Below are 14,258 nucleotides of genomic sequence, written 5' to 3'. Positions count from 1 at the left end.
GCGTGACGCGCGTGAGCCTGGGCCTTGTAATCGGCCTGGGGTAAGCTGGGCAAATATAGCGAAGTTTGCTCGTCTGCACATAATATTTCCCGAAATGGCGAGGAACTGTTGCCTGCTGCGCTTCAATAAACCTGCACGATATGAAATCGGCCAGAAACCTGGCAGGGAGCGAATCGGCTCTGGTGCCATAAATAAAAAAAAGTGGGGTGGAGGTGAAGTGGCACACTTCACGCCCTGTGGGATCGGTGGAGGAGTTCAGGATTTGTGCGGCCAGGCATTGAATCGTCGGTCACGTGAGAACCTGTGAACCTCCCGTCCTGTTGTTTGGGAATTGCCCGGCGCTCATCGCAATGGTTTAGATGCACATGACCATCATCGGCGCGAGACCCTTTGCTTTTTCCACAAGCCGCTCACTGTAAGTGTGCGGCGGGGAGATCGATCCCACGAGCACTTGCATGTTGCATTGGGAGGACTGGCCTGGGAAGCAGGGGAAGGGTGCGGGTGGCAACCGGAGTGGTTAAACAAAACATAAAAACAGTGTGTGTGTGTGTGCCATAAATGGCACAATTGTGGACGGAGACTGGACTGGGCAGCCTAGCGGAATTTGAGGAAGTGGTGTGAAGTGGCATGTGAGGCAAGACCAACGTGTATCTGCCTCCCGTGTACACGTGGTGCCACTGCCCGTTTTGTCAATCTCGTAACTACAGTGCTGCATTAACCCCCCCACTCATGCCCACCTTCTTCACATTGGCAGTGCGATGAATTGTCACGATTCAGGGTCGCGATTCAATTAAATAAAAAAAATCAGCATGCAATGATGATTCGTAAATATTTAAATAGAACATTATTCTTTAATGCCACAATAAAGGTATTGAATTGTGCAGATGGTCATTGGTTGCATCTTGTGTGTTGTGATGTAGGTGATTGGTCCAAGTAAACTTTGCGGCCACTATAGGTGCAGCATTTACCACAATTGCAAAAAAAGTATAGATTTGTGACAGGTATGTACGTTGAACTCCTTTCGCACCTTACTTAGTCAGCCGTGCTAATCGGAGGTTTATTTCGTTTAACCAGGTGAGAACTCAAGAGACCATAATTAGTCTCATTTGCAAGCGTTCCCGAGGTCACCCTAAATGCCAAAGCAAACAAAGTGCAGCAATGAAGTGAATCGATCTGAACAAACACTAAAATAAAAACACCTTCACACGGGGAATCATAAACATTGCCATCTTGGCACATCGTTAGATCTCTATTTGATATAGTTATCATGTCTATGACCAAATCACGCCAAGTCGGCCAATATTATCGGATCGCAGAAGCTAAGCAGGAGGCAGCCAGGTTCGCGAGCACTTATATGGGAGACTGCATGGGAAAAGCAGGTTTCCCTGGGCTTGGACTGTGTGCGGGTTTTTGAGCGTTACCCTCTCGCACGCTTTGGACTTTCTCCTGGGTATCCTGCTATCCTCCCACATGCCAATATACTCGTGAATTTAATTGGCTAAAAATTACAATGCGAGACCTTCCCGTGTACGAGTCTTGAGACTCGGCGAGGCTTTCCCAAGTAACATTATTGTCGTATTTACTGTAAGTGTTTTTAAGGAGGGTTTCCTTGAATAACACTGAAGCGGAAGCTGGCGGGCTGTGTATTCAAAACTCAGTTATTTCTGTAAATAAACATGCACTTAGTTTGCATAGCTCTGTAAAAAGGCTCAAGAAACACAATCTGAACTACATGAAAACGATGATGATGAACACTACTGGTCGGTTTGCCACCGTTGTCGATGACGAGGGCATCGGGGGAACATCTTCACATATCAGAGGAACAGGAACATTGGCTAACACGTGAATTCAGCTTCCCATCTAGACACCGACCTCTTGCATATGCCTAAGATTTCCAAATAAGGCAGCCACCTCCTCCATATCTTCTCGCGTCGTCGTGCCGCCCAAACGTCCATCCCTGAACGTAATCACCGTGGGTAAATGGGAGACCTCGGCTGACCTGGAAGCTCCACGGTTGACCCCCGTAAGGCCTAGAGCCCTTCGTGAAGCTGCCGAGGCCTGATAACGTGTTTGAACCTTGTTGTGTCGGGGTTGTCTTGACAACTGATGTTACAGTGATTTTAACTGTTGGGTGTTTTTTTGGAAGGATAAGTGCAGAAATTAGAAATGTTCCGTACAGGATTTGGCAACCGGTCAAAACCGATGAATGCCGATTTTGTTTCTGTGGGCTCTATTCTATTTTTTTGCGAATTGACTACATATTTGAACGTAAAACACACAAACATGGCGTTTATATCGATAAAGTCATAATCGCAAAATATTTTCGTGATTATTTCTTTCTCCGAGGGTGCGCTAAGAGCGTGTGGTGACCTGGCATGCACATACGCTGAAATGTGGGGGGAGACATTTCCTGGGCCCGTAACTGTTTTCACGCTTGACCACTCTACGCCTTGACTCCAACTGAAAAACCCACATTTCCTCTTCACCATGTGTGACCAACCCAGATAAGCTTCTTAGTATTGAGTGACAGCTTGCTGTTTCACAATACACACTGTCTCTGTATGTAAGTAGTGTTTTAATACAATAATTAAATAGACATGTGACAATTCGTGACTTATATACTTTATTTCTTTAAGGGACGCCATGTTGGTTCCATGTTTTCTTCCTCATCTGGTATGCAGGAGGTCAGGGGGTTTTATCCGGACCCTTGACGCCTGCTGTATATTTGGAGTTTGCATGCTTTCCCCGTGGTCGTGTGGATTTTTTCTCCAGGTCCTCCGGCTTTTCCCTCCACATTTATAAACATGCATTTAGATTATTTAGATAATTTTGCTGCTATAGATTTCCATATGATAAGCCACTTTGTTGAGCTATCATTTGTGGTCAGGTCGCTTTGTCTGATAAGATAAAAATAGTTAGTTTTATTTGTATTTTTTAATGATTTGTTTACCTTTGCTACACTTCTCTTATGTGTTTTGCTATTGTTTATTGTTGTAGCTTTCTGACCCGCTCCTACTGGAAGCTCATTGGATTATTCCACTTTAAACAAATAAATATTCTGATACCGAATATTAGCATATAATTTTCTCTTAGTTTTCAAGAATGGTAATTCATAGATTCTCGCACATGTGATGCGTGCATCCTAAAAGTAACAATGGAATTTAATCGCTTATATGTATCGCCACATGCCTAGTGTTGAACCTGCTTTGCTGTATTTGCCCTCTCTGATGAAAGAATGCCTATTGGCCAGAACGTCAATTTCTTCCCTTCCACTCTGAAAAAAAAAATCCACTTTTTATTGTTCCTTCGTTATCTAGTATCTCCTTGTTGATAGATTTATTTACTCTAATGTAATTTAAGTGAAAGATTTATACTTCCAATAGATGATTGCGTTTTGACCATCCAATTTTTTTCTCAGCCAAGGCTGTAGTAGTATTATATTAAGCGTTATTCTTATTGCACTGCTCATGTCTCAGAAGGTGCTGAGACTCATTAGGAAGCGCTATTTTTACATGATCATCACAGGTGGTGGTGGTGGTGTTTTCATCACGTTTCCACATAGAATTTGGAGAAATTGTTCCACCTCAAATAAGGAAATCTGCCTAAATTCACTCACTGTACACTAAATGTGTTTTTTATTAAAGAAATTATGTTGCCTGGGTTTAAGTGGGCTGTGACCTCGAGGTGCACCTAGCTTGGCACGAGCGCCTTGGTGACATCACTGCCACTTGGCGCCAAGCGACGGTTATTGTTGCTGTATGTGGGGAGATATAGCACGGTGGTAAGCACTGTCTACCAAACCGGCAACCTGAGTTTGTGGTGGGTCATAATTAAACTGGTGCTGCACGCTCCCCTAACTCGTCTCAGCCTTAAATAAGTACCTAGTGCAGTGCGTCAACGTTTGGTGAGATAAATATGGCTGCACATGGTTCCACCTCTTCATGCAACATAGTCGAGAGTATTTGGTTTAGAGTATTTGGCTGGTATCAATTGTCATGTGATAAGCCACTTAGTTGAGCTATCATTTTTGGCCAGGCCGCTTCTGAAAAATAGCTACATAGCACAGTGGGCCTTACCTAGTAAAATAAAAATAGTTTAGTTTATATCGGCCGAAATAGAAGATCGCGAACAGAAATTGCCCCAACATTTTCCACGGCTAAACGTGGGGGGGTGTTTGTGTGTGTGTCTGCATGTGTGTTTGTGCGAGCTTAGATTGAGCGTTGTAGCGAGCACACGCAGCCATCATGGTGGCACTCTCGCTCAAGATCTGTGTGCGCCACTGCAACGTGGTGAAGACGATGCAGTTTGAGCCGTCCACGGTCGTGTACGACGCGTGCCGCATAATTCGCGAGCGCGTCCCGGAGGCACAGGATGGCCAGCGTGAGTCTCCACAGCTTGATCTTCCCACTCACCTGCTCGCTCAACCCGCTAGCTCCACTCGCTTGCTCATTCGCTGACTGACTCATTCAACCATCGCTTGCTCACTTAAGGCCTCATTCAATTGCTGAATTGTTTGGTTGCTTGTGTAATGGTTCACTGGCTAGCTGAACCCCTTACTCTTTTACCTACTCACCAACTCACTCATCCTCTACTTACCTGTTTGCTCATTGGCACTCTCAATGTCTTCATCTCATTTTCCCCGATTTGTTCACACTTTCGCATTATAACTTGCTGCGTAGGCTCTCGCTTGTCAGATTGCTCACTGGCTTAATCACTCACTCACCCACTCGTTCGCCCACTTATTCACTTAGCGGCTGAATCGCCCAAGCATCCACCTACCTGCCCACTCTACTCACTCATGCACTTGTACACACACATGTTCACTTACTTGCTTGCTAAATAATTCCCTCGCTGATCTATCCACCAATTTTCTCACTTATGCTCCAGCCACCCCACTCCTGCATTCGATCTCACGGTTACTCACTCCGTCACTCCCTTGTTGAATCACTCACTCACTCATTCACCCAGCCATCTAGCCTCTCGCTCACCAACTCAATTACATATTCATGCACTCACTTGTATTCTCGTTCACTGGCTTAATTACTCACTCACCCGCTTGATCGCCAATCCACTCACCCACCCAACCCCTTTGCACACTACACATCCAAACCCACCCACTCAAACACACGCACCCATTCACCCACCAACCCACACACCCACCCATCCACTAAATCACTGACTCACCCACTCATCCACCGACCCACTTGCTACATTACCGACTCAGTCAATCACCCATCCAGCTGTGTGTGTTTGGCTTCGTGTTGAGGAAGGTCGTCGTGCTGGCTGCGTGTGTTCACAGCTACTGACTACGGCCTCTTCTTGTCGGACGAGGACTCGAAGAAGGGGATTTGGCTGGAATCCGGCCGGAGTCTCGACTACTACATGCTGAGAGATGGCGTAAGCACGAGCCAGAATCCGTGGCACATACAACCACTTGGGCCCCACTCTTATACTTTATGCAAATCTGAGCATCTGTCAAATGCATGAACAAATTGCCGAGGGATCTGCGAACACACAGGTCTAACTTGTACACACAGACACACGTTCACTCGCGTGCTAAATCATTCCCTCGCTGATTTATCCACTCATTTTCTTACTTATGCTCCAGTGACCCCACTCCTGCATCTTTGAATAATTGTATTGACAATAGTACATTATTTATATATATTTAGTGAGGTTTGCATAGCATGATGGGTACTTCTCCATAATGCTGTGTTTTTCAAGCGGTCCCTTCGTATGTGTCACCTGAGAGTCGGCACTTACGCATGCTGTAATTTGTGGCAGTTCTGAGACAAAATCGGCCTTATAAGGGAATTATTATTGGTCACACGTGTCGGGCTGTGTGACCTTAAAACATTCAGACACGAGTATTCTCGGCATCCAACACACCACTTAAAGGTTTGACGATTGAAACGAATGTGTTCATCGTCTGGTCTATTAAACAAAGATGGGAGAAAAAAACTGCCACGGTGATAAATATTCATTGGAAGACAATAGCGCAGGTTAATACTGCGGGTGTACTCCCCAAAAAATACGCACCCTTGGCTTTGCAGTAGACAGTCAAGATGCCATAAAGGTCATTCAAAAAGAGTAGGCCATGTGTGCCGGCATAATGCCGCCCCGTCTGCTCCACCTCCCCATCTCCTCCACCGCCACGTCTCCTCCGCTTCCGCAGGATCTACTCGAGTACCGCAAGAAGCAGCGACCCCTCAAGGTGCGCATGCTGGATGGCACCATCAAGACGGCAATGGTGGACGACTCCAAGACCGTGGGGGATATGCTGCTCGCTGTCTGCGCCAGGATCGGTGCGTTTTCACGGAGCAGTTAATCTCACAATTTCTCTGCGTGCATGCCGCCATCCACTGGTCACTTAGTTAACACAGCGACAACTTTTGATGTAAGATAAATGACAATAGTTGTTAAATGGTGGCCCTTTTTCAAGCCACTGGTGGATGAAAGCTTTCCCCCGCATCGTGTTGGTCACGGGTTGTTTGGATATCCTTCGCTAAGCTGATCCGTGCAGGTTGGTCAAGGGGTGGTCCATTTCCGATTCAGATATCACTCGCCACTGATGTCAGCTGTGGCGAGGGATTAAAATCCGATTGCCAGGTTCATAGCGCATTGCACTATAACCACCACGGGCCAACACTTCATCCACCTTTTAATATAGGGGTCATTATATACAATCAGACCGGCTGAATGGTTCAATTTCTTGCTTCAAGAACCACATTACCTCCTGTGGATTTGCTTTTTAACGCCCCGTTTGTTCCGTGTGTGTGCGCGCGGTTGTTTTCCACCGCACCCGAAAGGCATCACCAACTACGAGGAGTATTCGCTGGTGCGAGAGGTGGCGGAGGAGAAGGCGATGGATGGCACGGGGACGCTGAAGAAGGACCGCTCACTCCTGCGCGACGAGAAGAAGATGGAGAAGCTCAAGCAGAAGCTCCACACCGACGACGACAGTGAGGCTGCGCCATTGACGCGTCTCGCTCGCGATTTTATTGCCTAAACACACAGGCAACCCCTCCTCGCCCGTTCTCACAACAACTAATCACAACTTAAACTAGTATGTTTTCTCACTCAAGTGTTCTATAATTGTTTATTTGTTAAGAATTATAATCGTACTAATAGGGGTTTTCCCCTTTTTTCTGGCAACAAAACTGACACCTTTTGCAAGGAATCATGCTTACATTAACCACAATACCTGCAGTCAAATGCAAACAAAAACAATACTCTGATAATTTATGCATTGTCTTTGAAACTGATTGGTCCACACCATTTGACTGCAGGTATTGTGGTTAATGTAAGCATGATTCCTTGCAAAAGGTGTCAGTTTTGTTGCCAGAAAAAAGGGGAAAAACCCTATTAGTATATTTGGGTACTGGCAAAGGATATCCCATGAAATTATAATCGTATAACATTTTACGTACAAATCCTGGAAGTTGTGCGCACCCACTACCCCACCCCCAATCCGTATTTGCCGGTTATGTATTGTGACGGTCATTGTTGGCTTGGGCATTCACCAGTTACAGCCTTGATTGATGTGTGCCTATGCCTGCGTGCGTGGAAGTCGGTTTTGCAACATTACACAATCAGCCTTCCAAATATTCGCTAAATTGGGTCATATTCCTCTTATTCACAAGGGGACCGCTGGCATCTGTGCGAATAATTGAGATCTGCCTATATATTGCTAATGGGATCCGGTCCATTGGAGTAATCCAGCCCTTCATTCAAGCCCACGCTTGGGGAATAGCCCATCGCTAGCGCCGTTGTTTCTCATTAGACATTATTTTTCTGCTCGTTGTGACCCCTGCTCCCCATGACGCTGGAGACACTTGACCTTTGCCCCCCCCCCCCTCCTTCCTGCGTGCAGTGAACTGGCTGGACCACGGGCGCACGCTGCGCGAACAGGGCGTGGAGGACGTCGAGACTCTGCTGCTGCGACGCAAGTTCTTCTACTCGGACCAGAACGTGGACTCGCGTGACCCCGTGCAGCTCAACCTTCTCTACGTGCAGGTGCAGGCGCCGGCAGAGGAGCCGAGTGCCCCAGTGTGCGGCGCTCCGTTCTCTCCGCTGGTGTTGGAGTACTCGGCACTGCTGCTCTGTGCAATAGTGCTATGGCCAATCGGGGTCTCAGAACACTACCGGCACAAATAATATTACCACCATAATTGCTATCACCGTTAGTTATCATTCCTGTTATCATTCGCACGACGGCCTTCACACCAACATCAGCACCTGTACAATCAGCATTGTCACTATACCACTTTCACCATCATTACCACTACCATTAGTGCCACACCTGCACCACTACCACCACCACTATTACCAGCCACCATTGCTACTACCACCACCACTGAACCAAATATATCCTAGATATGAATTGTGTAACAGTGATTCTTACATTCAATGTATCTATCAGTGGCTATGTTCCACCACTAATTACTAGCAGCACAGCAATCGCTATTCGCGCAAATTTTACCACCAACTGTTTTCACAACGACCAGCAGCACCAACGAGACCACAATCTACGTTCGTTTCAGCCCCTATGCCGTGTTAAGTTGTACGAGCAAGGGAGGTCTAAATTGATTCCTGAAATCTCTGAGATTCTATGCCGTGTTTTCCCTTCTCTCTGCAGGCTCGGGATGACATCCTCAACGGTTCGCACCCCGTGTCGTTTGAGATGGCGTGCGAGTTTGCCGGGTACCAGGCTCAGATTCAGTTTGGGCCGCACAACGAGCTCAAACACAAACCGGGATTCCTTGAGTGAGTTCCGCTCGACTGCTTTGCGAATTCACGCGCACACTTAACCAAGAGTTAAAACGTCGCGATGTGTCTGACTCTCCCGCTGGTTTCTGCAGCAGCAGAAGATTTTAATTAGCGACCGTATATGAGTTGTTTAAAAATGAATCTCACTTTATTATGTTTTGTAGCAACAAAAAAAAAGTCTGAACATCAAAGGGTGAACAAGCTAATAAATTTGCAGTAATCTTTATGTCCTGACATACCCTATAAATGCGCCATACATATTTAATAGCGGTATGGCTGCAATAAAGCATCTTCGTAAAATTCCGTCTCCTTTTACAGCTTGAAGGAATTCCTGCCAAAAGAGTACGTGAAGCAGCGAGGAGCGGAAAAGAGGCTCTTTCAGGTGCCCGTTGAACTCTCCTTTCAGAATTTTCTATCGCGATTGAAAAACTTGCACGTGCCGCATTTATAGTTAAACCACTTTTGAGCCAGCGTGTTTTGTGCCGTTTTTTTAATCTTCAAAGTATTTTTCCGTGCATGTGTTTTTGTTCTCGGGAACGTGGCTCAGGAGCACAAGAAATGCGAATCGATGACGGAGATTGAGGCCAAGGTGCGCTACGTACGGCAGGCACGATCGCTCAAGACCTACGGCGTGTCCTTCTTCCTCGTCAAGGTCAGTGGTGGCATGAACACGACGCCACCCCTCGCTTTCAACTCGGAGGCCTGAAAAGTAACGTTCTCTTGCTCTGCTTGACTGGTCTCGGCTAAGCAACCTCCCTTGTCTGTCCCATCTCCTCCTGCTCCTTCAGGAGAAGATGAAGGGCAAGAACAAGCTGGTGCCACGGCTGTTCGGCATCACCAAGGAGTCGGTGATGCGCGTGGATGAGAGGACCAAGGAGGTGATACAGGAGTGGCCGCTGACCACGGTCAAACGTTGGGCCGCTTCGCCGAAGAGCTTCACCTTGGTGAGAGCGTATGCTGCGAGTCGTACGTCACCCTGTGACCCACATCTCGCGATCCTTGAGCAGGCCGCGGCCCGTCGCTTGACTGGTAGGCGGCCACATTGTGAGCCTTGTGACCATCACAATGACGGCGCTCGCAGTGTCTCGTTATGCAGGGACAAAACCTTCCTGTGCTTGCCTGTGGGAAATTGTCAATGGCTTTCGAGCCCACGTCATTCACAGTGGAGCTCGCTGCGTTTATATATCACATCGATTCCATTTCCCTGCAGGATTTTGGGGATTACAGTGACGGCTACTACTCTGTGCAGACGACAGAAGGGGAGCAGATTGCTCAGCTTATCGCTGGCTACATCGACATCATCCTCAAGAAGGTATCCTGCACAGCACATCGCTGGAGCTTGATCCATTGCGGTTTGCGTGCTTTGGGACTTTGTTAGGCATGCCGCGACAGTCAATGAGACTGTATCCGATACGGCAACCTCTCCTGCATCGCTCCACCCACCCTCCTCCCCATATCCTGCCTCCCCACTTCCTCTTTTGTCTGCAGAAAAAAAGCAAGGATCGCTTCGGCACAGAGGGAGACGAAGAGTCGACAATGCTGGAGGACTCGGTCTCCCCAAAAAAGTGCGTAGTTTGATCTCTTTGCGCTTGTTTTAGCATCGGCTTTTCGCTGGCCACGCCGACCAAAACCTGCGCAAAACGAAAATGAGCACGTTTCCAGCCAAGTTATTGATTTCAAGATGAGATGACCTGGCATCGAGATTATCCTAAATTTCTTCTTTAAAAACAGCCGCTTGTGGGATTTCAGCATGTGCATTTAGGTAGGTGTCTGTTTCCACCCCTATTGCCATCGTTTATCATTTGGTTCATCCTCCACGGAGTTCCGCTCGAGGGTCCTTTTTGCGTAGGGGGTCGGGGGACTGCGAGTCATTCCATTTGAACCTACGGTCAAGCCCCATGATGCCTGCCCTGCAGCAACAATGATCAGCGTACAATACAAGGCACAACTACTCTCCTTTGTTGGGCGTAAGAGGGTCCCGGTGGTCGCAGTGCGTAGCCGCATTGCAGACTCGTCACCACCGTTTTCAATTGCAAATCCAGTGCTTCCTAAATTTACTACACTCCTAGGGGGGAACTTGGGCTGTTAGCGGCGACCTTTGAGGGTTACCGATCGAGCGCTGTTCTCATTCACAATGACAAATAAATGTGATCTCTCCCGGGCCCCCTCATAGCCGCGCGCGTCCAAATGGAGTGCAAACACCAATTTGAGGACAGGCCGTCGGCACAGTCTGCAGGGACCACTCCGAGCCGGCGGCTTCGAAAAGCGGCAACGTCGACGCAGCCCGTGCCTCCGCATCATGTCGCTCGTTGAGAGAGAGCGCAGCTGGTGACGTCTCTTGGGTGGCAGCTCGTTGACGCGTGCACACGCACGCTTGTTTCCGTGTGTGCCAGTCATCTCAGTAGGGAGCAGTAGTGTAGCAGTTAGCGCGCTGAGCTACGAATCCGGCGACCCGGGTTCGATTCCCGCTCACAGCCAACACCAGTGATGATTAGCTGACCTGGTCTTGGGCCGCCCCAAGGTTGACTCGGCTTCAAATGAGTACCTGATGCGGTGTGTCAGAACATCGCCACTGGGGAGACAAAGGCAATTGGGCGTAGTGCTGGCCACCCACCCGCTCGTGTGCAATGCCGGCCTTCATAGGTGCTCGCTAACAGCACTTGCCCCAAGAGTCTGTTTTCGCTATATGGGGAATCTTTCTCTTTGAAAGTCATCTAAATCAATCAACCCATGGCATCTGGGTCTGTCCCGTGCACATAGTCTTGGCACAAGCGCCATGTAACATCACCGGCACGGTTTTTGTTGTGTGTGCGTGTTGGTGACGGTTTTTTTGGGCGTGCGTGCGTACGTGCAGATCCACCGTCATCCAGACAAACTGCAACCCCATGGGCATGGCGGAGCACGGCTCCGTGGCCCTGCCCGCAGTAATGCGGGGCATCGGCGGACCCGAGAGCCTGGGCCGTGGCGTCATGCCCGGCGCTAACAAGGTCATCACTAGTGGTGCGATGCACCGTGGGCATCTGCCACCCATGGTGAGCTGTGGATCTGGGTCGGTGAAAATGTTGTTCTTGTGTTTTATCCTGCGAATTATGCAGATGTTTATTTTCTGTGTTGGAATCTGCCTGCCAGGACATATATATATACATTTTTTAAGTGTTCTTTTTCTCTAACCTTTATTATAAAACATTTTCTATGCAATTGTGTCGTCAGGTTAAATGATGCATTTGTAACTCTTGACGATGACTACATCAATCCATATGAGAGAATGGCCCATGGAAGAGCTACTTAAGAGACTCTTAAAAATATTTGTAACCACACGCCTTGCAACAGATAATTTCTATGTGTGTATCAGCCAAACTAATATATTTTAATTCACAAATCTTAAATTTGTACAAATAAGGCAAACAAATCATATTCAATGGAATGACGTTTTTCTCCAATTATTAGTGAGGCTGAGACCATCATCTCCGCGACACTTCAGAAACCCAGGTTAAAGACAGGTGACTGAAACCCGAATTCGACCCCAGAATCTACAGAATTCCTGGCTCAGTACTCTGACTCTTGAGATATGGCTGCTGAAGCCTGCTTATACCTATACCTGCGTGTCATGTGTCTTCCCCTTTCCACACAGTCAACAAATCAGCAAGCGTTGATGGGCACCATCACGTCAAGCATGCAGGCCGTGCAGCAGGCCGGCAGCAGCCTGGATGAAATGGACTCGTTGCCCCCGCTCGGGCAAGACAAGGTCAGGGGTCACCGTTTGCTTGGTTGGCATGAGGAGGGGGGGGGGGCAGGTGATACCTTGAAAACGTGGTACCATGGATGGATTTTTGAGGGTCGCTGTAGAGATGTCACTGGAGGTGGCATGGTCTTTTTAAATCCTTTATATTAAGTTCACTTGCTTGCTTGCGCGCTTACGACCGTGCAAATCTTTCGGTCGTTTTTTAACCCACTTCCCGTGATCCAATCGAGCTGACATTTTGCACACAGACTCGTGCGTGACAATTTATTTTCGTGAAAAAAAAAAGTGTAACATTTCCAAAATGTTACACTTTTTAGGAAAAAATAAATTATATTTAATTACCAATTGCTTAATGGTGGCAGGCAATCATCTGACCCATAGGTGGCAGCCATCTCAAGCCAGAGGACGAGAGGACTCTAGCCGCCACGCATATAAAGGATTTATAGTGAAAAACTTTGTTTTTACGGGTTAATTTTTTAGGCTTTGGCTTATGTTTGTTATTTATTCTTGTAAGAAGTGTAGATAGCATTAGAGCATTACATCAGTGTCAAATAGAGTAATGCATTTGTTTTCTTTTGATGTTGTAGCCCCGTGACCTTAAGTTCACCATCTTCACCCCCACCGCCCTTATCCCTCCAGGCATCCAAGGCGTGGCGTCAGTACAAGATGGACCAGGCAAAGCATGAGATCCATTCGCAAGTGGATGCTATAAATGCCAGCACTGCCTCCTGCATTAACCTTACATCCGGTCAGCGTTTACTCTTCCCCACGCACGACCCTTAGCAGTTGGGTCGCCTGTTCTGGCTTTCTTGCTTTACATGGTCTTGTGGATTCATCTTTTCCATTCACTGAAAAAAAAATACACGAATGGCCATTTGTGTCTTGGTATAAAACACTCCCACAAGTGGAGATTTGAATTTTTTTGTTGTAAAAAATTGGCCCAGAGCTGTCTTTTGGTCAAATTATAAATTAGACCCGCTGTTATTGGGTCTTTTACAATTTGAAATATTTTTACCCATTTCCTCAATCGATCTATTCATCGCAATTTTATCGCTCAAATGCCACCTCCGCTGCTGCTGCCGTGATTCATTTCCACCTCTGCTGCTGCCCGCTGTGTAATAAAATTTTATCCATTAATTATCTTTCTGGTAACTCCTATCCTCTTCCTCCTGCCACTCCTCCTCTACCTCCACCGCCTCCCGGCTGCAGGCGACGCAGCCGACACGGACTACACAGCGGTGGGCTGCGCCGTGGTGACGATCTCGTCGAACCTGACGGAGATGTCTCGCGGCGTTCGCCTGCTCGCGGCGCTCACGGAGGAGGAGGGCGGCGATGGCAGGGCCCTGCTGCAAGCGGCGCGCGGCCTCATCGACTGCATCTCCGACCTGCTCAAGACCGTGCAGCCGTCGTCCACAGAGGTGAGGCCACGCCACTCTCCTGGCAATACTCCTTCACAACAGCAACAGCCACCATTCACCACTAAACGGTGGTGACGTCACCACGGTGCCCGTGGCTTCCTTTCCATTGCACACACGCATCTCTCTGCCCTCCAGATATCGGCCTGAGAGCATTGGAGAGCTCAGTTTGATTATCTTTTTAAAGTTATTGTTTGCTCGGGCATGCTTTTATTGTCTGTTGGTGACTCATTGGTGAGTGACTGGTGGGTTTTGCACAATTCTGCGTGTGAAAGGTGAATGATCCATGGGTCATTGCTAAGCATGCGGCCCGCGGTACCTTGTACGAATGG

General features: G+C 47.8%; 1 protein-coding gene across 1 annotated transcript in view; it reads left to right on the top strand.

The window, feature by feature from the left end:
• TLN2 (talin 2) overlaps positions 1 to 14,258 on the top strand; it is an 80,207-nt gene that overhangs the window by 24,230 nt on the left and 41,719 nt on the right. Inside the window, exons 2-16 of the mRNA XM_078599869.1 lie at positions 4,213 to 4,380; positions 5,300 to 5,397; positions 6,176 to 6,305; positions 6,810 to 6,962; positions 7,874 to 8,016; positions 8,639 to 8,766; positions 9,088 to 9,151; positions 9,317 to 9,421; positions 9,558 to 9,713; positions 9,980 to 10,081; positions 10,258 to 10,334; positions 11,624 to 11,801; positions 12,401 to 12,514; positions 13,151 to 13,259; positions 13,721 to 13,929. Of these exons, the coding sequence (XP_078455995.1) occupies positions 4,245 to 4,380; positions 5,300 to 5,397; positions 6,176 to 6,305; positions 6,810 to 6,962; positions 7,874 to 8,016; positions 8,639 to 8,766; positions 9,088 to 9,151; positions 9,317 to 9,421; positions 9,558 to 9,713; positions 9,980 to 10,081; positions 10,258 to 10,334; positions 11,624 to 11,801; positions 12,401 to 12,514; positions 13,151 to 13,259; positions 13,721 to 13,929 (1,902 nt within the window). The 5' untranslated portion in view covers positions 4,213 to 4,244. The remainder of the gene's footprint in view (positions 1 to 4,212; positions 4,381 to 5,299; positions 5,398 to 6,175; positions 6,306 to 6,809; positions 6,963 to 7,873; positions 8,017 to 8,638; positions 8,767 to 9,087; positions 9,152 to 9,316; positions 9,422 to 9,557; positions 9,714 to 9,979; positions 10,082 to 10,257; positions 10,335 to 11,623; positions 11,802 to 12,400; positions 12,515 to 13,150; positions 13,260 to 13,720; positions 13,930 to 14,258) is intronic.

Source organism: Lampetra planeri, chromosome 13 (genome assembly GCF_965212315.1).
Source record: "Lampetra planeri chromosome 13, kcLamPlan1.2.h2, whole genome shotgun sequence".
NCBI lineage: Eukaryota > Metazoa > Chordata > Hyperoartia > Petromyzontiformes > Petromyzontidae > Lampetra > Lampetra planeri.
Note: the sequence above shows the minus strand (reverse complement) of the source record. Positions and strands in the feature narration are given on the sequence as shown.